Below are 22,013 nucleotides of genomic sequence, written 5' to 3'. Positions count from 1 at the left end.
GCCAGGCAAGGTGCAAAGCCCTTCTTTCACACCCTGTGAAACATAAATGCACAGAGTTTTTTTAAAAAACTGGGCAACAGCCACTCGCTTGCAACTCCCAAGCCTCCCCCGATCAGTCGAAACAAAGGGGGAAGGAGATTTGTACCACCGGACATCCCCGGTTCCCCTTTGGCAGTGGTGGCGGCAGTGGTAGTCAGCAGTCCGGAGCCAGCCTGGTAGCGCAGTTGGCTTTGGCTGGCTTCAGGAGCTGCTCGCTGCCGGAAGTTCCAGCAAGGAAAAATGGTGGGCGCCAGGGCAGCGGGCAGCTCCTGAAGCCAGCCAGAGCCCACTGCGCTACCAGGCTGGCTCCGGACTGCTGAGGCTGCCGCTGCCACGTTTCCCGGGGACAAATTTGCAAATCTGGGGACATTCCGGGGACGGAATTTGTCCAGGGACAGATTTGCAAATCTGGGGACTGTCCCTGGGAACCAGGGACATCTGGTAACCCTACATTAGGCATTGAAACTGGGACTTTCTGTGTGCAAGGCAGATACTCTGTCCCGGAGCTACGGCCTCACCCTGAACCATTTGGCCCAATTTATTGGGGAGGAGGGAAAGGGCAGGGTCCCTTTAATGGTACCCATGAGCCCCACCCCTGAATCCCTCCCACCCCACTGCCAAATTGCAGCCTCCCCTGTAAACTTGCAAAACCTGCAAGGGGTAGCATTAAAATGGCCTCCTCTCTTCACCCCCCTCCCCAGTAATTTACCTAAAGTAGTTACGTTAGCCTCTCCTACTCTGTGCTGCTCATTTTTTAGTGGGCGGAAGGTTGTTGGATGATATAGAGCAGGGGTCAGGAACCTTTTTCAGGCATGGGCCGGTCCACCGTCCCTCAGACCATGTGGGGGACCAGACTATATTTTTTTTGGGGGGGGGAATGAATGAATTCCTATGCCCCACAAATAACCCAGAGATGCATTTTAAATAAAATGACACATTCTACTCATGTAAAAACACACTGATTCCCGGACCATTTGCGGGCCGGATTGAGAAGTTGATTGGGCCGCATCCGGCTCCCGGGTTGCCTACCCCTGAGCAATCCATATAGCTCAGTTGGTAGAGCATGAGACTCTTAATTTCAAGGTTGTGGGTTCAAGTCCCACGCTGGGCAAAATATTCCTGCGTTGCAGGGGGTTGGATTAGATGACTCTCATGGTCCCTTCCAACTCTATGATTGTATGATCCATTTAATGGATTTGCATTGTACATTATGTTTTTCTGGCTTTTATGTTTCCCTGTTTGTATTTTACCTGGTTAGGTGGCTTTGAGATACACATACACACAAAGGGCTGCCAACCCTGCTTGCTGTGCTTATCAACACTTCTCACTCTTTTACCTGCTGCCCTTCCCCCACATGGGACAACACACGCTCCATTCACAGCCCCTCTCACATATCCCACCACAACTCCTTCCATTAAACCTCGCAGCAGGCATGTTTCACGAAATACTTGCCTGCATGCCTGCTATCCAGCATGCTGCAGTTGCAGCGGCCACCTTCTGTCAGCCGCAAGAACTGCAGCGTGACAGCATTTTACATTTTCATGTGTATAGGAAGATATGACACAACTATGTCGTGCAGTAAATAAAATAAAGATACAGTGGTAGCTCGGGTTACAGACACTTCAGGATACATACGCTTCAGCTTACACACTCTGCTAACCCAGAAATATTACCTCGGGTTAAGAACTTAACCTCAGGATGAGAACAGAAATCGTGTGGTGGCAGCGGGAGGCCCCATTAGCTAAAGTGGTGTTTCAGGTTAAGAACAGTTTCAGGTTGAGAACGGACATCCAGAACGAATTAAGTTCTTAACCAGAGGTACCACTGTAACTACTTTGAGCCCTGTGACCAGCTCTGCTAAGGGGACACCATCCAATTGGACATTTACCGGTGCAAGCCTCGTTGAACTGAGATGCTTCCTGCAGGGAAATATGCTGGATCAGACCATATTGTTTAGTTAGTTGTGGGTGGTGCTACTTGGATTCTCTCTCTCTGTTTCTCTCTCTCTGTCACACGCACACCCCAAACCTCTTGAAATTAAGCAAGTCATTGTTGTTAGGAGACCCCTATTCCCCTTCACAAAACTACAAACCCCTTAGTTCCCTGGGAAGAGAGACTGATGGCTAAACCAGTCTGGGAATTATAGTTCTGTGAGGAGAACAGGGGTCTCCTAACACATCCCGGAACCCTAAACAAACTACAGCTCCCAGGATCCTTTGGGAGAAGCTATGACTGTTTCATAATGCTTTAGATGTAGGTAGCCAGGAATGCGGATGGCACTGTGGTTTAAACTACTGTGCCGCTTGGGCTTGCTGATCAGAAGGTCGGCAGTTCAAGGCCCCATGACGGGGTGAGCTCCCGTTGCTCTGTCCCAGCTTCTGCCAACCTAGCAGTATGAAAGCACGTAGTGCACATAGATAAATAGGTACCACTCCAGCGGGAAGGTAAATGGCGTTTCTGTGCACTGCTCTGGTTCGCCAGAAGCAGCTTAGTCATGCTGGCCACATGACCCGGAAAAACTGTTTGCAGAAGTGGACAAACGCTGGCTCTCTCAGCCTGTAAAGCGAGATGAGTGCCACAACCCCACAGTCGTTCACTACTGGACTTAAATGTTAAGGGTCCCTTTACCTTTTAGCCCTGTTTAGGTATCCGAGGCAGTATTGGCCAGTGAGCCAGCAGAGGGGGTGAATTTAACACGCATTGATGTTTTTAAACGATGCCCCACCAGATCCAGTATCCTACCGATCAGCTTTGGGCTGTTTCATTGCAAGAGCCCAGACAAGGGCTCAAGGATTCCACCTGATGGCACCGGCCTAGGACCTGGGCGGAATCCCTAATGGCTGCAAATCCATCTGTTCTCCTTTTTTGCCCTCCAATCTTTGATGCTTTCCTCCTTTTCTCTCTCTCCCTCCCTAACCTCACAGGCACCATGTTCATTACGTCATCCCCTACGACGGAGACCAGTCCGTGGTGGATTCGTCGGAGAACTACTTTGTGACTGACAATGTCACCAAGCAGGAAATCGACCTGATGCTGGGACTCTTGCTGGGATTCTGCATAAGCTGGTTTCTGGTGTGGATGGATGGAGTTCTCCACTACGCCGTACGGGCCTGGCGGACAAGCCGACGGTATGGTAAGTGAGTGCTCACCGGCCTGTTGCCGGAGGGGTTCGCTGTCACTGGCGATGCGCCAAGGGGAGGTGTTTTCACATTCCCCAGAGGGAGCAGGTTCCTCGTGGTTTCTGGGTACCTCGTTTCTGCTCCTCAAGCTTTCGTCCCCATTTTGAGGATCACGTTTCTAGTCCTCAAAGATGTGAAAATGTGCTTATGTTGAAAGGAAAGCCAGGTGAACACCACCTTTCCAGTTTCTGAGCTCAAAGATGTCCAGCAGAAACGAAGGGTTGTCTCCTCCAGCAAAGCCCTACTCAGAGCTGACCCGTTGAAATTACCGTATTTTTTGCTCTATAAGACTCACTTTTTCCCTCCTAAAAAGTAAGGGGAAATGTGTGTGCATCTTATGGAGAGAATGCAGGCTGCGCAGCTATCACAGAAGCCAGAACAGCAAGAGGGATTGCTGCTTTCACTGCACAGTGATCCCTCTTGCTGTTCTGGCTTCTGAGATTCAGAATATTTTTTTTCTTGTTTTCCTCCTCCAAAAACTAGGTGCGTCTTGTGGTCTGGTGCGTCTTATAGAGCGAAAAATACAGTAGTGGGCCAAAGTTATTCATGTCCATTTATTTCATGTGGGTGAGCAAATTTATGGCAAATTTATGGCACCGGTATTTATTTTATTTTATTGGGGCTTTTAGATTTAGAGAAAAGATGGTGGGGGGCAGAGAAGGGAAAACATGGGAGAAGCGTGTAAAATTATGTTTGGCGCAGAATCATAGAATGTGACCCTGCTCTGTGTTGCCTGCCTGTTTGGTTTTAATTAAAAGCAACAACTACCCAATGTCACAGCAAGCGATTTTTTTAAAAAACAAAATTATTATTATTATTATTATTATTTATTAATTAAATTTGTTAGCCCTTTGACTTTGCCCAGGGCAACCCAAAACAACTTCCACCCAAAGCAGCTTACAACCAAACAATTGCCCCCCCCCCAAACACCACGTAGATACATTAAGACAAAGTGGGGAAAGAAATGCACTAAAAAACACCCCACCCACTTCTGAAATGCCACAGAAAGTTAAGGGCTGGAGGTTATAAGGTCTTGTTTTCTTGCCACCTAAAGATGTCTAATTAAGGCACCAGGCAAGCCTCCTTGGGGAGAGCATTCCGCTAATGGGGAGCCACTGCAGAAAAGGCCCCGTTCACTTGTTGCCACCCTCCAGACCTCTAGCAGAGGAGGCGCATGAAAAAGGGCCTCAGAAGATGATCTCGGGGTCTGGGGCGGCTCATATGGGGAGAGGCAGTGCTTGTGGTCCTGAGCCATCTAAGGCTTTATAGGTGAAAACCAGCACTTTGAATTGGGCCTGGAAACTAATTGGCATCCAGTGCCGTCGGGCCAGGATTGGCGTTATATGTTCAAACCGTCTTGCCGCATTGAGCAACCCAGCTGCCTAATTCTGCACCAGCTGAAGTCTCTGCACCATCTTCAGAGGCATGTATAGTGCATTGCTGTAATCTAACCTAGAGGTTACCAGAGCATAGACAACAGAAATTAGGCTATCCCTGCCCAGAGAGGGGTGCAGTGGGGCCACCAGCCGGAGCTGATGGAAGGCTTTGGTGACACTGAGGCCAGCTGAGCCCGCAAGCTACGTACCTGCTCCTTCAGAGGGAATATAACCCCATCAAGAGTGCAGCAAATCAGAAATAAACTGGTCCCAAGCTGTTAAGGGCTTTTTTATGCCCACAGTAGCACCTGTAACTTAGATCAGTAGCAAATCAGCCACAAGTGCAGATCTCTGGTGTTCTACACTGAGAGAGTCTAGCATGCAAACATGTACATTAGTCCATAAAATTTTTATTCAAACCCGTGGGTTTGATTTTTGGAGATGTATTTCCTCTCTTTGGGGACTCTGTAGTTCAAAGTAGGACGGACAGCCTGATTAAATAAATCTTAACTAATCGTAGGAATTAAATTGAGCTAATTGATTAAATTTGCATATAAATTAAAGGAGAGTTTCAAAGCCCCAAACTCCATAAATCATGATAGGTAAATCATAGATCGGGATCTATTGGTAGATCAGTGGATAATTTGATGTATATCAGCAAGGAATTTCTTCACTCTTTCTAGAGTGCAGCCCTGTTTAGGGAAGTTTTTAATGTTTGATGTTTTATCATGTTTTTAATATTCTGTTGGAAGCCACCCAGAGTGGCTGGGGAAGCCCGGCCAGATGAGTGGGGTATAAGTAATAAATAATTATAATTATAATTATAATAATTAATAATAGTTCCAGCTGGGGAAAAAAACCCTATTACAAACTTACAAAAGTAGTCATAAACAAGAAATGCTTCTCAAAGTCTACCACCAAATTTAACAATCGTGGGCTGGGTTTTTAAGCATGGCTAAGCTTTTGGACGCGAGTGGCGCTGTGGGTTAAACCACAGAGCCTAGGACTTGCTGATCAGAAGGTCGGTGGTTCGAATCCCCGTGACAGGGTGAGCTCCCGTTGCTCGGTCCCTGCTCCTGCCAACCTAGCAGTTCAAAAGCATGTCAAAGTGCAAGTAGATAAATAGGTACCACTCCGGCGGGAAGGTAAACGGCGTTTCCGTGCGCTGCTCTGGTTCGCCAGAAGTGGCTTAGTCATGCTGGCCACATGACCCGGAAGCTGTACGCCGGCTCCCTCAGCCAATAAAGCGAGATGAGCGCCGCAACCCCAGAGTTGGCCACGACTGGACCTAATGGTCAGGGGTCCCTTTACCTTTACCTAAGCTTTTGCTGAAGTCTCTCTCTCTCTCTCTCTTTCTGTTGACAGACACCACTTGGTCTTGGATTCCAAAATTTTGTAACTTCAAGGAGTTCAGGAAACGTCACCACCGGCAGTACGACGAGCCGACCGGGAACATGGTGCACATCAAACAGAAGTTGTACCATAATGGGCACCCCAGCCCCAGACACCTCTAAGAAACCCAAGACTGTCAAGGGGTTGTAGAACTTGGCCTTTTTGCCGTCTGTCGAGGGGCCCCGCCCGTTCCTCAATGGACGCCACTTTAAGGACTTGCGTTTAGTTACCCTTATCGGTGTGTGTCAGCCCGGCACACCCAGAAAATGCACAATCCAATCCTGTCCCGGCTGCGAGGCTCCCGGGACGTTGCACTGTGGTTACCATTTTATTGGTGGACTCCTGTATATATGTAAACAAGAAAACAAACACAAAACGGGAAAGAGAATTTGCATTGTACTTCCGCAGCCCACCAAGCTCCTCGATGGTGTGTCCTGCAACGCCGATGTACCCTTTTTGCGTTTTGTTCGTTATTTATTTGTTTGGGGGGGGGTGTTTCTTCTTCTTTTCCGGAAATCTGTTGTTGTTCAAAGTCTTCGTAGGTGAGTTTGGACAGAAGATGTAATGTTTAGCCTAAAGTGTGTCCATGTCCCACCCCCCTGCCCTGCCGCCGCCGGCTGCCACCCCCCAAACCCTTCCCTGATGCAGAACGCGTCTCGTTTCCAGTTGCAGATTTGGCTTGAGGTTCATAACGCCCGGTAGCTCTGTTGCATACAATAGACGGCGCCCCGTCTTGGTTCCTTTGGAATCAAGTTGCTAGCTTAGTGTCACGACACCCTCTCCCTCCCCATTTTTACAATTTTGTTCTGTTTCTTAAATTAATGGGATCTGTAGTTCATCCTGTCGGATTTTTTTACTAGCTCGGAAGAAGCGACCGATGCTGGTTTGCCGTGGAAAAAAAAGTTGTTAGAAGCCAGGCGGAAGGACACCGGCTTTTGTGGAATGTGTTTGAGGGCCTGTTGACGCTTATCTCTGACCATGTCAGCCCCCTGGGTGTCTCTGTCAACTGTTCACATCACCCTGCCTTGAGAATGATTTATCCCTTGATAAATGTTGCGTCGCTAATCCGTTAGGAGCTCAAAACGCGTCGATTCCCAAACGGCATTTGTTGGTGTTTGTAATACCTTAACCACTTGTCCAGAACACATGACAGGGTGCATGGTGAAACCATTGAGCCCTGTATATGTGTGTGTGTTGTGAATGTAGAATCGTAGAATTGTAGGATTGGAAGAGACCCCCTTGGGCAGGCATAGGCAAACTCGGCCCTCCAGATGTTTTGGGACTACAACTCCCATCATCCCTGACCACTGGTCCTGATAGCTAGGGATGGTGGGAGTTGTAGTCCCAAAACATCTGGAGGGCTGAGTTTGCCTATGCCTGCCCAAGGGGCATCTAGTCCAACTCCCTACAATGCTAGAATATGTTTCTTGAGAATGGAGAGCGCTGCTTTATACCAAGTCAGGCTCTTTGTCCATCCAGCCCAGTATTGTCTGCACTGACTGGCAGCCACTCTTCAGGGTCACAAGAAGAGAAGGGTTTTCACCATCACGCTGTCCTTTTCACGCAGGGGTGGGGAACCTTGGGTTCTCCAGATGTTGCTGAACTCTCAACTCTCCCAGCAGCCCTTGCAAGCATGGCCAAGAGCCAGGGATGATGGGAGTTGTAGTTCCGCAACACCCGGAGGGCCCAAAGTTTTTCCGTGCCTGTTTTAAGTAGAGATTTGCTGGCCAGATTCAGAAGGTCTTCTTGGCCAGGGGTGGGGAAACCTGTAGCAGTCCGACAACACCTGGAGGGCCATGGAGTCCCCATCCCTGTTTTAGACCATGGTGATTCTCAGCTTACCATAGCTGGAATCTTCTGTTTGGATGGGAAATGGGGCCCCGAGTCCAGGCGTAGCCAACAAGCGTAGATGTTTCTGGACCACAACTCCCATCATCCCTGAATGGCAATGCTGGCTGAGGCTGATGGGAGCTGGAGATTGTGACTACGCCTGGACCAGACAGTCAGGGACTCCCATCTCTAACTATTGTAGCATTTCTAAGACCGGCTACCTCCAAGGCTTAACTCCGCCGTGGCTTAAGGATGTTGAAGGAACAAACCATCATCGTGTGAGTTGGCCGTAGACCTTTTCATGCACTCAAAAGGACATGTGAGGCACCAAGTGTGTTGAGGGTGTATGTGTAAGAGAGAGAAAATGAAGGGCGGGGGCGAAATTGGCTTCATTTAGGATTTTAATGCAAACCTACCTGATTCGGACTTCCCAAAACAGGATGCAAACCAAGACACAGCTGAAATTTTCGGAATTCTGAAAATTTGCAATGCAGTTCTCCAGTGCATAACAAAATGTGTACATTTGGGGAAATGCAAATATTAGGGTTTTTGTTTTTAAAGAACCCACCAAAATGCATTATTTCAAGGAAATTTGCGTGCAAATTTCAGGGGAAATTGCGTATGAATTTTGGAAAGACTTAAGAGCCAGCATGGTGTAGTGGTTAAGAGCGGTGGACTCGTGATCTGGTGAACCGGGTTCGATTCCCCGCTCCTCCACATGCAGCTGCTGGGTGACCTTGAGCCAGTCACACTTCTCTGAAGTCTCTCAGCCCCACTCACCTCACAGAGTGTTTGTTGTGGGGGAGGAAGGGAAAGGAGAATGTTAGCCGCTTTGAGACTCCTTAAGGGGAGTGAAAGGCAGGATATTAAGTCCAAACTCTTCTCTTCTTCTTCATAATAATAATAATTTTACTATTTATTATTTATACCCTGCCCATCTCTTCATAATAATAATAATAATAATAATTTTATTATTTATACGCTGCCCATCTGGCTGGGTTTCCCCAGCCACTTATAGACTTATAGATTATAGACTTGCAGATTTCCGTGAAGATTTAAAAATAATAATCGCAATTGTAAACAGGAGCAGAAAATGTGGAGAACTGAATTTAGGCTTGGAAAAAGCAGAAATTGGGCGAAGTGAAATTACTAATTCTCAATATTCTTAAGAATAGTAATAGTAACAACCTGCTCTTCACCTTCTAAGCCTGCAGGGCGGGTTTCAACAATGGGAATGCAATGTTTAAAACGTGTTTAAAGCAGCTTCTAGCCGCAGAGAATAAGTTGGGTCCTAAAAATATAAATCTTTGGGTGTCCAAAGCCGGGGAGAAAGGGTGGAAATGGACAGATCTGTTCATTCCTTGGTGGCACAGGGCTCCCGGCATCCTCAGTCAGTTGCTCAATTGCAAGGCGGCTTCTGAGCTCATTCAGCCAGATTCCTTGCTCAATACAGGAAGGTGAGAGGTGGAGTTGGTGAGGACTTTAGGAACGGTGCTGGTCCTCTGACACTTTATGCCCTCATGTCTTCTTTTGGATGCATGAAGTGGGCACCTGCCATTTTCATGCATGCGGAGATAACTCCCAGTTCCATTGCTGCCTGTTTATTAACTCACCAACCAGGATTCATATGAAGAGTGATTTATTTATTTTTTTAATGTGTATTTATGGGGAAAGGCCTGGTCCATTTTGTGTGTCAGGTGGCCTCATCCAACCAAGGGGTGGTCTCTTGACTGCTCTGGCTCATAAAGGGGCACGGGACTTTGTTACGAGGCAGAAATCCCACCGCCAGACATTAAAGTTGCTGCCATACCTGCAAGAGCTATGTGGCAGGCAGATATCAAACAGGTGCTGACTCATCCATCATTGCTGGGGGGGGGAGAGGAAGCGGAAGCGGAAGCAGCTGCACCTGTTGAATTCCTGTCTGCCAGGCACAAACTCCTCCCATGTTGAATGCAGACAAAGCCATTTGCATCTGTCGTCTTTTCCTTTTTCCAAATGTCCCACCAGCCAACCGTTTCGACTGTTTATTTATTTTTAAAATTTGAAACGATACCCCGCTTAACTTTTCTTTCTTTTTATATATATATAAAAATATAGACTCTAGGTGGCTTACAATTATACAGAAAAGAAAAAAAAATCAATAATAATCCAAACGGAATTGCATGCATGCATTAGTGCGGATGAATACCCGTGTTAAAACAAGGAACATCCTCGCCAGGCACTATTGAGAATGTTGTCTCTGTGCTGATTTGGGGAATTGGGTTTTTTTTGGGGGGGTGGGGAGGGGAAGACCCTGATCTGACACAGAGTTGAGTGTGCTTAAGCCTTTGATTTGAGTGGCTTTACGTGTGTCCTGGCAAATGCTAACGACGGCTTTCCAACTGAGGGGTATTTGTACCTTACGTCCAAACTGTGTACAATCTGCGAACAGAGTTTGTGCGAGCTGTGTACCCCTAGTTATTTGCACGTTGGTGCTCAATGAGTGTACGGTCTGTGTGCCTGTGCTTGCGGCTGTTGTACACAAATGCCCTCCGAAGCAACAAGTGTACACACTCTTGCCACGAAGGGGTGGCGGCAGTGTTAATGTACGAAATCTGAGGTTTGCCATGGAAGTAGGAACGGAGCTGGTTTCTGTGTGGTTGGGTGTGGGGATGAGTAACCTAGGAAAGACTTTGGGAGGTTGCAGGATTGAACCAGCGCAATAGGAAGAGCGAAAGGGGCTTGCTTTTATTTTATTTTTTAAAGAAAATTATCCAATGGGTCTCTCTGCCTGGGGCTGTTTTGCTTCTGAAGAGTCCAACCTCTCATTCTTTGCATATTTCCAGAGGACAGAGATGCACCAGTCAGGACTAGCGGGCTGATACATTTGGTAAAAATAAATCTTCTCGTTGTGTCAAAGTACCTGGTCTGCTGAAGACAAACACCTGATAAGGGGAATGCCAAATAAATATTAAATATACCCGGTGGCTGCTCTGGTTTAAGCACATTTAACTCTCGTCATCTAAATTGTGCACTCGCTTTACTTGGAAGTAAGGTCCGTCCAGTACAAAGGACTTTCCAAGTGAAATCTGTTTAGGATCAGGGCCCTGCGCCAGAAACCCAATTCTCCACCCTTCTCACTTTCAAGTAGACACGGCAAAGAAAGGAGAGGGAAAGCCCACCATTGTTATTATGATTTAAAATGTTGCAGGCTTTGTGTTTTGAAAAAAAAGAGAGAGAAGCTGCCCCCTTGTTAAATGTTACCAAAAAAAATAATAATAATAAGAGGGGAGGGGGAAATTGGACAGACCCTCCTTCTGAAAAAAATATTGACAATGTCTGTGATTACTCTATTGTTTGATTGCAATGTCTGTGATTAAAAGGAAAAACAAAACGAAACACGAGAAATCTACTGCCAAAGTTAACCCCATGAATCTGACGGCTCATTTGATTCGATGGTTCCTGTCAGAGAGCGGATTTGTGAATGTGTGTGTGATGTGGAAGGCTACTCCAAAGGTTTGGGGTTGTATCCAGGCCAGATTTAGACCCATTGAAATGAATGGACCCATGTTTGCCATGCCCATTAACTCTGATCCATCTGCTCAGAGTAGAATTATATGCGACCCGTTGCACAAAAGCTACATTTTTCTTTCGTCTCTTGATATCCTATATGTATATTTATCTACACATTATTACCAGGGGGGTGTAAGTGGTTAGAGTGTCGGGACTGTAACCTGGGGGAGTGGGGTTCAAATCCTCCTGCTAAACTATGAACCTGATTGGGTGACCTCACAAGCCAGACAGTCTCTCTCAGCTTAGCCTATGTCACAGATTGCCACTGAATATAGTTGTCAGGGAACAACGGCAAGGACGGTATTTTGCTGAGAAGCCGCCTTGGGGGAAAAAGCTGGAAAAGGTTCGGAACGGGGAAAACATATCAAGGGGGTGGAACAACTCCTTTGAAGAAACCTTACAACATTTGAGGCTCTTCTGTTTAGAGAAAAGACGAGGGAAGGAGGGCCAAAAGCGAATTTAGGGGTGCAGAACTGGTTCTCCCACACTTGGTGCCAAGCCGAGAGGACACTGTGACAGTGATAAACAATGGAAGGTGAGAGGTTGGGGGTTGCGCCAAATTTCTGGTGTTGCACAGGGCACACCGCTGGAATTTCAAAGCTCACTTTAAATGCCACTGAGAGGGCACCATAGAAGTTTGCAACCTTATGTATGGCAAGGGTATGAATAAAAATATTGGTTTTTTGTGTAGCCGAAGGCTTTACCCCCCAAAAAGAGAGACAGAGACATAAGACGAAATAAAACACGTTACAAAATAAAACACATCCCACAATTAGAATATTTATTAAAACCAGGCATTCTGTCAGATAAGGGCTTGCTCCTCTGGGGGAAAATCCACTTAACATCCCCACGAACCTTTCTCCTTAAAATTGCTGCTCTAGAGGTAAAACAGGCCGGCACCATGGCTTGGAGAAAGTGAGAAGAGAAGTTTTTCTCTCTCCTCATGACAGAACTTGTGGAAACCTAGTGAAGCTGAAAGTTGGAAGTTTCTGGTCAGATAAAGAAAGGACTTCTTCATGTAGCACATAGTTCAACCATGGAACTCGCTGCTGCAGGAGCGCCACCAACTTGGATTTGGTTTTAGAAGCAGATGAGATAAATTCATGGAGACGTAACACTTTCAAGGGCTGCCAGCCACAATGGCCGTGCTCTGCCTGGTCCATGGTGGGAGACAGCTATGCTTCTGAACACCAGTTGCTGGAAAATGCAGGTTGGGGAGAATGCAGTGGTGCTCAGGTCGGGCTTTGGGCTTTCCGACAGAGGCATCTGATTGGCCTCTGTAAGAACAGGATGCTAGACTAGATGGGCCATTGGCTTTTCTTATGTTCTTGCAAGAGGCCCTGCAGAAAAATGCTTCTCTGCTTCTGCAGGAGAGTTCCTTCGCCTTGGGGTGAATGTTGCTTTCAGAGGAGCCCAGAAGTTCTTGATCACAGGGGACACACACACAGACACCCAAAATAACATCAAAAAGCTTCAGCAACAGAAAGAGAACACAAGGGCAGTGTGGAGCAACAGGTTGGAAGGAGAAGGTGGGGACATGTCTGAAGACCTGCTTCCCTCTTGGTTCCATCTGCAGGGCTTACTTCGAACAGCACCCTTGTTTTTAAAAATAGTTGAGGGCCACATTCCCTACTGGGCAAGCTTCTGGGGGCCAAATGGTGGGAGGAGCCGGCCAGGTGTGCGTGTGGGGGGGGGGAGCAGGTGAGAGTGCCTGTTCCTTCAGCACAGAAAAAGGATGCCTTCCCCAGAGATTTACTGCCCTTCTGTTTACATGATGGCAAGTGCTTCCATATACACATCAAGACATGCACAAATATTATGCAGATCTGTGCGGCTACCCTTCTCCAGGTGCATTGGCTGTGGAGGGAATGGGCAGGCGAAACCACCACCAATTTGCCTGCTGCCATTCTTAGGAGATTTCAAGGTATACGATTGTTCCACAGCGTCACGATTTGGCAACCTGAACGGGCAGGCGATGGTGTGCCAGCTCCCTGGCGGCCAGGGAAGGGCCTTTGTGCCAACTCGCCCCTTTTGCCTGCCCAGGCTGTGAGCTCTCCTTAATGTTGCTTGGAGAGGATCTTGGTTCCAAGGATAGTCATAAGGAAGTACATATATTTTCATTCTGAAGGCAGCCTCGAAGGAACTGGCTTTCCTCGAAGAGGATTAAGAAAACGCCCGGCACATTAAAAGTGCTCTGATGCAACGAGAGCGAGGAGCGGATCAAAAAGGGGGTGATGGAAGGTGATTTCGGCAGGAGAGCCCTGATGGATCTAGTGCATGGGTAGGCAAACTAAGGCCCGGGGGCCGGATGCAGCCCAATCGCCTTCTGAATCCGGCCCGCGGACGGTCCAGGAATCAGCATGTTTTCACATGAGTCAAATGTGTCCTTTTATTTAAAATGCACCTCTGGGTTATTTGTGGGGCCTGCCTGGTGTTTTTACATGAGTAGAGTGTGTGCTTTTATTTAAAATGCATGTCTGGGGTATTTGTGGGGCATAGGAATTCATTTTGGTTTGTTTTTCAAAATATAGTCTGCCCTCCCCCACAAGGTCTGAGGGACAGTGTGCCGGCCCCCTGTTGAAAAAGTTTGCTGACCTCTGATCTAGTGCAACCCACTAGATGCTCTAAAAGTGAACACACAAGCAGGACCTGAGCGCAAGAGCACATTTCCCCACCAGTGGTTTCCAGCGACTGGTATTCAGAAACATACCGCCTCTGACTGTGTAGGAAGAGCATAGGTTGGTGGCCATCACTACCTCCTGTGGGAGTGAGTTCCATAGTTTAACTAGGTGCTGTGTTAAGAAGTCATTTCTTTTGTGCATTCAGGCCTACAGAATCATAGAGCTGGAAGGGACCCTCAAAGGTCATTTAGCCCAACCCGCTGCAATGCAAGAATCTCAACGCACACGGTCCCCCATCCAATCTGCAACCCCACCAGACCCTGCTTAGCTTCGCAAATGTGCTAGCAGTTTCATTGGTGCACCACTAGGAGGTAGGTAAAAAGGTAAAGGACCCCTGGATGGTTAAGTCCAGTCTAAGGTGACTATTGGGTTGCGGTGCTCATTTCAGGCTGAGGGAGCTGGCGTTTGTCCACAGACAGCTTTCTGGGTCAGGTGACCAGCATGACTAAACCGCTTCTGGCACAACAGGACACCATGATAGAAACCAGAACGCATGGAAACCTTTACTTTCCTGCCAAAGTGGTGCCTATTTATCTACTTGTACTGGCATGCTTTATAACTGCTAGGTTGGCAGAAGCTGGGCCAGAGCAACGGGAGCTCACCCTGTCACGGGGATTCAAACCACTGACCTTCTGATCAGCAAGCAGAAAAGAATCAGTGGTTTAGCTCACAGCGCCACCTGCATCCCTGCTGCCACTAGGAGGATGCAGCTCTTGCAGTGAGCAGGTGAGAAAACTCCAATGCTCTGAGACAAGGGTTGAATGTGGCCCTGCAAACCTCTCCATCTCTCCCTGGGCTGCCCTCCGTCTCCCCAGGCCAGACCCCTCACCCAACCTGCAGCACACTATTGCTTTTGCTTGGCAGGAGGGCATCCTTGAACATCAATGCCCGGTTGGAGAGAGGAGGTTTAGAACTTAATTGGCTGAGGTGGAGTATTAGTTTAAGGCACTAGACATTCAGAGGCTAGAGTCAGTAGCAGTGGCTCTTGAGTATGTGGAAAGTGCCATCTAAGTCCCCAATATGGACATTAGTTTTTCCCTTGGTGTATAAAGATCCCCTTAATAAGCCCACTTGTAAATTTATCCTGCCTCTGGTAGTGGTGTTCATCTCAAGTCCAACTTCAAGCCTAGCCACGTTCCTAAGAGGTCGCGAAGCCTCCTGAGGGAAGTGGGTATTAGTGGCAGGATTAAAAACACAGGCACTTGTGTGTGTATAAGTGAGGCTGAGCAACTCCGATCCCCGACGATCCAGAGGAAGCCTGTGTAAAGTGCTGCTTGATGCTCTTCTAGTACGCTATCTGCCTATATATATATAAAGGCAAGGCTGTCGTCACACAGCAGTTCATGCGGCCGCCACGACGCAGCCGCCTCTATTCCAGCATGATGACAGGTGAGAGAGCAAGCAGTAGCAGGCAACCCAGGCAAGCGGCGAAGGCATTTTCAAAGAGCTGTTTGCCAAACTACTCTCCGAAGCGCCTCCCCCCTTCCTTAAAAGAGGTTTGAGAGAGCTGTGAAGAGAAAGGTGAGGTATAAAGGGAGGTGGTTTCCCCCCCCCAGGTGTAAAGGAAGGAGGTGGCCAGGTGGAGGGGGGAGGGGGTGAGAGTCCCTACTCTGTGTGTATGGATCTCTCCAACTTGTGTGTGGTTGAAATTTAGCCTATAACATTGAGGTCACATCCATTGCTCCACCCACTTCACCCTGGCCCCACCCCCACTAGAATGCGGCCCCTGGATGGTTGCCTATGATGGAATGTGGCCCCCAGGCCGATAACCTTTCAAATTCCCGTTTGCCTTCTCTGCTTACTAAAATATTGGGAGTCTACATTTTTGCCCAGCAAAGGCTGCGTCTTCCAGGCACTGAAGGATTGTAGCTTTAACATTCCTTCCCTCCAGTTTAGCTGGATCGGAAATTATCCAAGCAGGTCTAATTTCTTGGTGTGTTTTTTTCCTTCTTGGATTCAATTTTTTTAAAAAACGGGGTGCTAAATTGACTACCAAATAAGCAGGCCCGGTAGAAGGATGGAAGCAATCCAGGACTGGAGAGAGAAAGAACTCTTTGAATCTGGAGACATGATTTGACTTACGAGCTTGTAGAGAAAGCCTATTATAACTGTATTCCCTGCCAGCTGGTTGAATGTGGGGAAGAGGTGAGGGAAATTAGAGTATCCATCACAAGCAGTCGCCACCAATACCAGCTCAATGTACCTTTGACATGGGATAGCATCACATCGTGGAGACAGACTAATTGGTTCTCTTTCTCTCATGCCACCTCTCGGCTTCGCCATCAATCACAGGCTTGTATTTTGCTCGGGATAACGCTGGCAGGTATAAAAGATGGGCAATCTGTTGCTGTAGCAGGTGCCAGGAAGCCAGAAACACAAAGCCAGGTCAACACCGGCCTATTTCTAAGGTGCCAAGTGACGCCTCGTTGGAAGGATGCTTGGTGCATTTTTTTGGGGGGGGTGAGGGCCCCCTGAAAATATTAGTTGACGGCCAGAGGAGCAAGAATCTGTGGCGATGTCTCACCTTGACCAAGGTAGATGGTGCCAATGAGCTACTGAGCTAAGTTCAAGGTGCTGCGTTTGGTACACAGAGCCGTGAAAGTTAATCTCATGTTATGTTTCCATTTGATCACTGCAGGTGAGAGCCTCATACGGACACCATGGAATCAGGAGGTACATTCTGCATTATGTAGAAACTGGACCCACTTAGGTAGGAAGAACCAACTGCACAAATGTAATTTTGGGAACACATGGCTTGCCAGTAGTACATGCAAAAAGGATCTAGGGTTCTTAGTAGACCATTAGCATAACATAAGTCAACAGTGTGATGCAGCAGCAAGAGAGGCTAATGCTATTCTAGGCTGCATCGTCAGAAGTTTAGTGTTTTGATCAAGGGAAGCAATAAAGGTAAAGGGTAAAGGGACCCCTGACCATTAGGTCCAGTTGTGGCCAACTCTGGGGTTGTGGCGCTCATCTCACTTTACTGGCCGAGGGAGCCGGCATTTGTCCGCAGACAACTTTCCGGATCATGTGACCAGCATGACTAAGCTGCTTCTGGAAAACCAGAGCAGCGCACGGAAACGCCGTTTACCTTCCTGCTGGAGTGGTACCTATTTATCTACTTGCACTTTGACGTGCTTTCGAACTGCTAGGTTGACAGGAGCAGGGACCGAGCAACGGGAGCTCACCCTGTCGAGGGGATTTGAACCGCTGACCTTTTGATCGGCAAGTCCTAGGCTCTGTGGTTTAACCCACAGCGCCACCAGCAATAGTGCTGCTCTATTCTGCTTCGGCCGGCCCACACCTAGAGTCCTGTGTTCAGATCTGGGCTCCACAACTTAAGAAGGATGTTGACAATCTGGAACATGTGCAGAGGAGGGTGACCAAGATGAAAAAAGGTCTGGAGTTGGGTTTCTTTAGCCTGGAGAAGACTGAGATGATATGATGTTGTTGTTGTTTAGTCGTGTCCAACTCTTCATGACCCCATGGACCAGAGCACACCAGGCACTCCTGTCTTCCACTGCCTCCCACTTTGGACACTCACGCTGGTAGCTTCGAGAACACTGTCCAACCATCTTGTCCTCTGCGTCCCCTTCTCCTTGTGCCCTCCATCTTTCCGAACATCAGGCTCTTTTCCAAGGAGTCTTCTCTTCTCATGAGGTGGCCAAAGTATTGGAGTCTCAGCTTCAGGATCTGTCCTTCCAGTGAGCACTCAGGGCTGATTCAAATATCTGAAGGGTTGCCTCATGGGAAGCTAGCCTGTAGGACCCAAACTAACGGATTCAAATCACAAGAAAGGAGATTCTGACTAAATATCAGGAAGAACAGTAAACACTGTTTGACTGGAACAGACTCCCACAAGAAGTGGTGAACTCTCCTTCCTTGGAGGTTTTTAAGCAAGGGTTGGATATATCGGTCATGTATGATCTAGTTTAGATCCCTTCTTAGAATGTTATAACCAGAACAGCAAGCTCTGTGCTGTGGAGAAGAGTGGAACTTTTTTACTTTTTGTGATTATGCAAGAAAGGTGCCAAATGAGTTATTTCCACTTGCCCTCGGCTGTCCTCCTCGCTTCTTTCCAGAGCTCCTGTCAAGGCCAATTTCCTCAGAGCTGTCCAGCACTTCTCAGCAAAGTGGCCAGAGCAGAGAACCCTGTCACTTAGTGTAGTAGTCTAAAATCTGATGCCAGGTGTGTGTGGGAGGCAGAGAGGTAAGGAAGGTAAACATAAAAAGCTGCATGGCATGGGCAGAAAAGAAGGAACATGCCTTCCTCCCCCAGGAACTCTTGGGTCAGCCTGCGTTCAACTCCAAATTAAGAGGTAGTTGTTGTTTTATTAACCTGCCCTGCAACACATAAACAGCTGCCTATGAGGCTGTTAGTCCAGAGGGGAATGATTAAGCGCCCTCACATCAAAGGGACATGTCTGCAGCTTCAAGAAATCAATGCTAAGAGCCCTGCTGAAAGCTCCATTTAGTCCAGAATCTTCTTTTTCAGAGACCAAACAGATGCCTTTGTTAAGGACATGAGGGCAACCACCTTCTTCTGTTGTTCTCTGGTATTGAGGCACACTGAACGTGGCAGTTCCGTACAGCCATTACGCACAGGAAAGACTATGAATGATTACCTCTTTGAAAACTGTAATAGCCAGAGAGCCAATCTTAAGTTAGCAAAGGCAATACTGAGCTAGGTGGTCTGAACTGGTATGACAGCTTCATAATACAGTCATAAGGTAAAGGTAAAGGGACCCCTGACCATTAAGTCTAGTCGTGGCCGGCTCTGGGATTGCGGTGCTCATCTCGCTTTATTGGCTGAGGGAGCCGGTGTACAGCTTCCGGGTAATGTGGCCAGCATGACTGAGCCGCTTTTGGCAAACCAGAGCACCGCACAGAGACGCCGTTTACCTTCCCGCCGGAGCGGTTCCTATTTATCTACTTGCACTTTGACGTGCTTTCGAACTGCTAGGTTGGCAGGAGCAGGGACCGAACAACAGGAGCTCACCCCATCACGGGGGATTCGAACCACCGACCTTCTGATTGGCAAGTCCTAGGCTCTGTGGTTTAACCCACAGCGCCACCCGTGTCCCAGAATACAGTCATACCTTGGTTTAGACACTTCAGGCTGAGTTTTTTCAGCTTGCGTTCCGAGGCGACCCGGAAGTAACGGAACAGGTTATTTCCGGGTTTCGCCACTCGAGCATGTGCAGATGCTCAAAATGATGTCATGAGCATGCGCAGAAGCAGCAAATGCTCAGGATGCGAATGGGGCTCCGGAACGGATCCCGTTTGCATCTAGCTTTCATGCAAAAGAAAAAAAGGTCCCAGGTTCAACTCCCCCAGGATCTCCAGGTAGGTGCTGCCAGTCAGCGTAGGTAATGCTGAGCTACTGGGAACAAGCGTCTGACCCGGCAGAAGATTGCTTCCTATGTATTGGTGCTGCGATCCTAAAATTTGGGGGGAGGGAGCTGCAAATCTGTGTGCAGAAGGCCCCAGGCGGAATCACAAGGCCTCTAAGTAGGGCTGGAAAATCCTGCCAGTTGTTGTAAATAAAACTGAGCTAGATTAACTGTGTGGCCACTTTGGCTGGTTTGCTTCCAGGGCTCCTGGCTAGAAAGCTAAGAACAGAAGAAAAGCCCTGCTGGATCAGGCCAGTGTCCTTTCTAGTCCAGCACTTACAGTGGCCAGCTAGATGCCCCAAACGGGAAGCTCTCATACAGGACACGAAAGCTGATCTCTGAATGCAACTGGCATTCAGAGGTAATAATAATAATAATATTTATACCACGCCCAACTGGCTGGGCTTCCTCAGCTACTCTGGGCGGCTTCCAACAAAATATTAAAATACAGTGGTGCCCCGCAAGACGAACGCCTCGCAAGACGAAAAACCCGCTAGACGAAAGGGTTTTCCGTTTTGGAGGTGCTTCGTAAAACGAATTCCCCTATGGGGTTGCTTCGCAAGACGAAAAAAATCTTGCATCCCCCCGCGGTTTCCCCCCACTTTTTTCTTCCTTTTTTAAAGCCGCTAAGCCGCTTATCAGCTGTTCCGCTGATAAGCCGCTTAACAGCTGATCGCTGGAAGCCGCTTGACAGCTGTAGCGCTAATCCGCTAAGCTGTCAATGGGCTTGCTTCGCAAGACGAAAAAACCGCTATACGAAGAGCCTCACAGAACGGATTAATTTCGTCTTGCGAGGCACCACTGTACAGCATTGCATCAAACATTAAAAGCTTCCCTAAACAGGGCTGCCTTCAGATGTCTTCTATTTACTGCCTCCAACAGAGGAGGGAAAAATATAGTTGCTGTGGCTCCATGAATTTCCTCCAAGACTTAGTCTACAACGAAAAGACCGAAAAAAATAAAAATCTATTGAGTGAAAATGCCTCTTTTGTTTCCCAAGCAGGATCTAAACCAAGACTGCTTATGATGGTTCACGGCGGTCATGTTCAGAAGAAACAGATACACAGAAGCACAAGGTGCTGAGGTGGGGTGCCGTTTGGCAAAAAGAACTCTTTTTTTTAATGTATTGGTTGATACACACACATGGTTATTCAAGGTGTCACCCTGAGGTGTGTATGTGTGTGTGTATATATATATATATATATATATATATATATATATATATATATATATATATATATATATATATATATATATATATAACCCCATGATTCCAGCTGGACCGCGGCTGCAAGGCGAGAGTCGGTTTCCCCAGCATCGTTTGCTCCACACGTCGCAATGGTCTGCTGCGTCCTCCCCGTTCTCTCCTGTCCTTCCCTCTCCCGCCCCCAAAGCTTCCTCATAGGCCCTTCCCCATCGTGAGAGGTAACGGTTGGCTCTTGCCCGGCTCCACCCCCTCAGCTTTTAACCACTCCATTTTCTGCTTGTGTTGCTGAACGGCATCGGCCACCCGGGCGTCGATCATGGCTTCCGTGAGGACGCCGTCCTCAGAGGCATACGCTGCGGCCTGAAGAAGAGGAGGAGAGGGAAATAAACGTGGTTTGGTCATTCCTTGACTGGCACCGCAAGGTGGGAAAAGACGTTTTCTGCATGGCATGGGTAAATTGGTTCTTCGACAGCCCCGCTTTTAAGTGAGCCTCATTTCTGTCCCAGGATCCTTCACTGCTGACTTGCAAAGCTGCCATTCCCCCAACACAGAGCAGGGGGAATGGCCCTGCAGGCTTCTCAGTCTGGCCCTCGGATCTCTTCTGCAGGCCGCACCCCACAGTGGCCTAGCTCTTGCACGCTCCCTTGAGTGTTCATGCCTCTCTAAAATGTATCCTTGCGACTCTTGCTTGCCTGGATGCCGGATGGAGAGAGGGGTTCGAGTTGCGCAGCGCACAAAGGCAACATTTACATCCATTGCTCCGCCCACATTTCCCTCTGGCCCCTCCCACCACTGGCATGTGGCTCTCAGGCTGAAAACCACTTCCCACTCTGCTGCACACGAACAGCGAACTCCTCCTCAAGTGTATGGATCCTGGTGTAGATGAAACGCAAGCGGGAGGTGGTTTGGAGAAGTACAAATTGAAACCATTTTTCAAAGAGAGCCTTAAAGGGTGGGAACCCCAGAAAAATCCCTTTGAGGTCTGTAGGCATTCAGCGGGCTTGACATTCATACCAACTGTTGGGGGGGGGAGGAAAAACATCTGAGAAAACTAGGGAGAAATGGAGTAGCCTGGGAGAGGGAGGAATGGAATGGAGTAGCCTGGGAGAAGGGGGAAGAATGGACTGGCGTAGCCTGGGAGACGGAGGAATGGAATGGAGTAGCCTGGGAGAGGGAGGAGGAATGGAATAGAGTAGCCTGGGAGAGGGAGGAAGAATGGAATGGCATAGCCTGGGAGAGGGAGGAGGAATGGAATGAAGTAGCCTGGGAGAGGGAGGAATGGAATGGAGTAGCCTGGGAGAGGGAGGAGGAATGGATTGGAGTAGCCCATGAGAGGGTATGGCTAGGGGGAACCTGGGCTACGG

General features: G+C 48.2%; 2 protein-coding genes across 3 annotated transcripts in view; one reads left to right on the top strand and one right to left on the bottom strand.

The window, feature by feature from the left end:
* The window catches only part of TMEM240 (transmembrane protein 240), a 38,811-nt gene extending 31,669 nt beyond the window's left edge, over positions 1 to 7,142 (top strand). For both annotated transcript variants that reach the window (XM_081923883.1, XM_081923882.1), the window contains exons 3-4: positions 2,964 to 3,172; positions 5,960 to 7,142. In XM_081923883.1, coding sequence (XP_081780009.1) covers positions 2,964 to 3,172; positions 5,960 to 6,108 — 358 coding nt within the window. In that variant the 3' untranslated portion in view covers positions 6,109 to 7,142. The remainder of the gene's footprint in view (positions 1 to 2,963; positions 3,173 to 5,959) is intronic.
* Positions 7,143 to 20,714: 13,572 nt separating this feature from the next.
* Positions 20,715 to 22,013, bottom strand: part of ATAD3A (ATPase family AAA domain containing 3A) — a 43,126-nt gene continuing 41,827 nt past the window's right edge. Inside the window, exon 16 of the mRNA XM_081923638.1 lies at positions 20,715 to 21,009. Within this exon, the coding sequence (XP_081779764.1) occupies positions 20,842 to 21,009 (168 nt within the window). The 3' untranslated portion in view covers positions 20,715 to 20,841. The remainder of the gene's footprint in view (positions 21,010 to 22,013) is intronic.

The sequence above is a fragment of the Podarcis melisellensis genome (genome assembly GCF_964234715.1).
Source record: "Podarcis melisellensis genome assembly, chromosome: 8".
NCBI classification, from domain to species: domain Eukaryota; kingdom Metazoa; phylum Chordata; class Lepidosauria; order Squamata; family Lacertidae; genus Podarcis; species Podarcis melisellensis.
The sequence above is the reverse complement of the archived record's forward strand: the minus strand, read 5'-3'. Positions and strand labels throughout refer to the sequence as shown.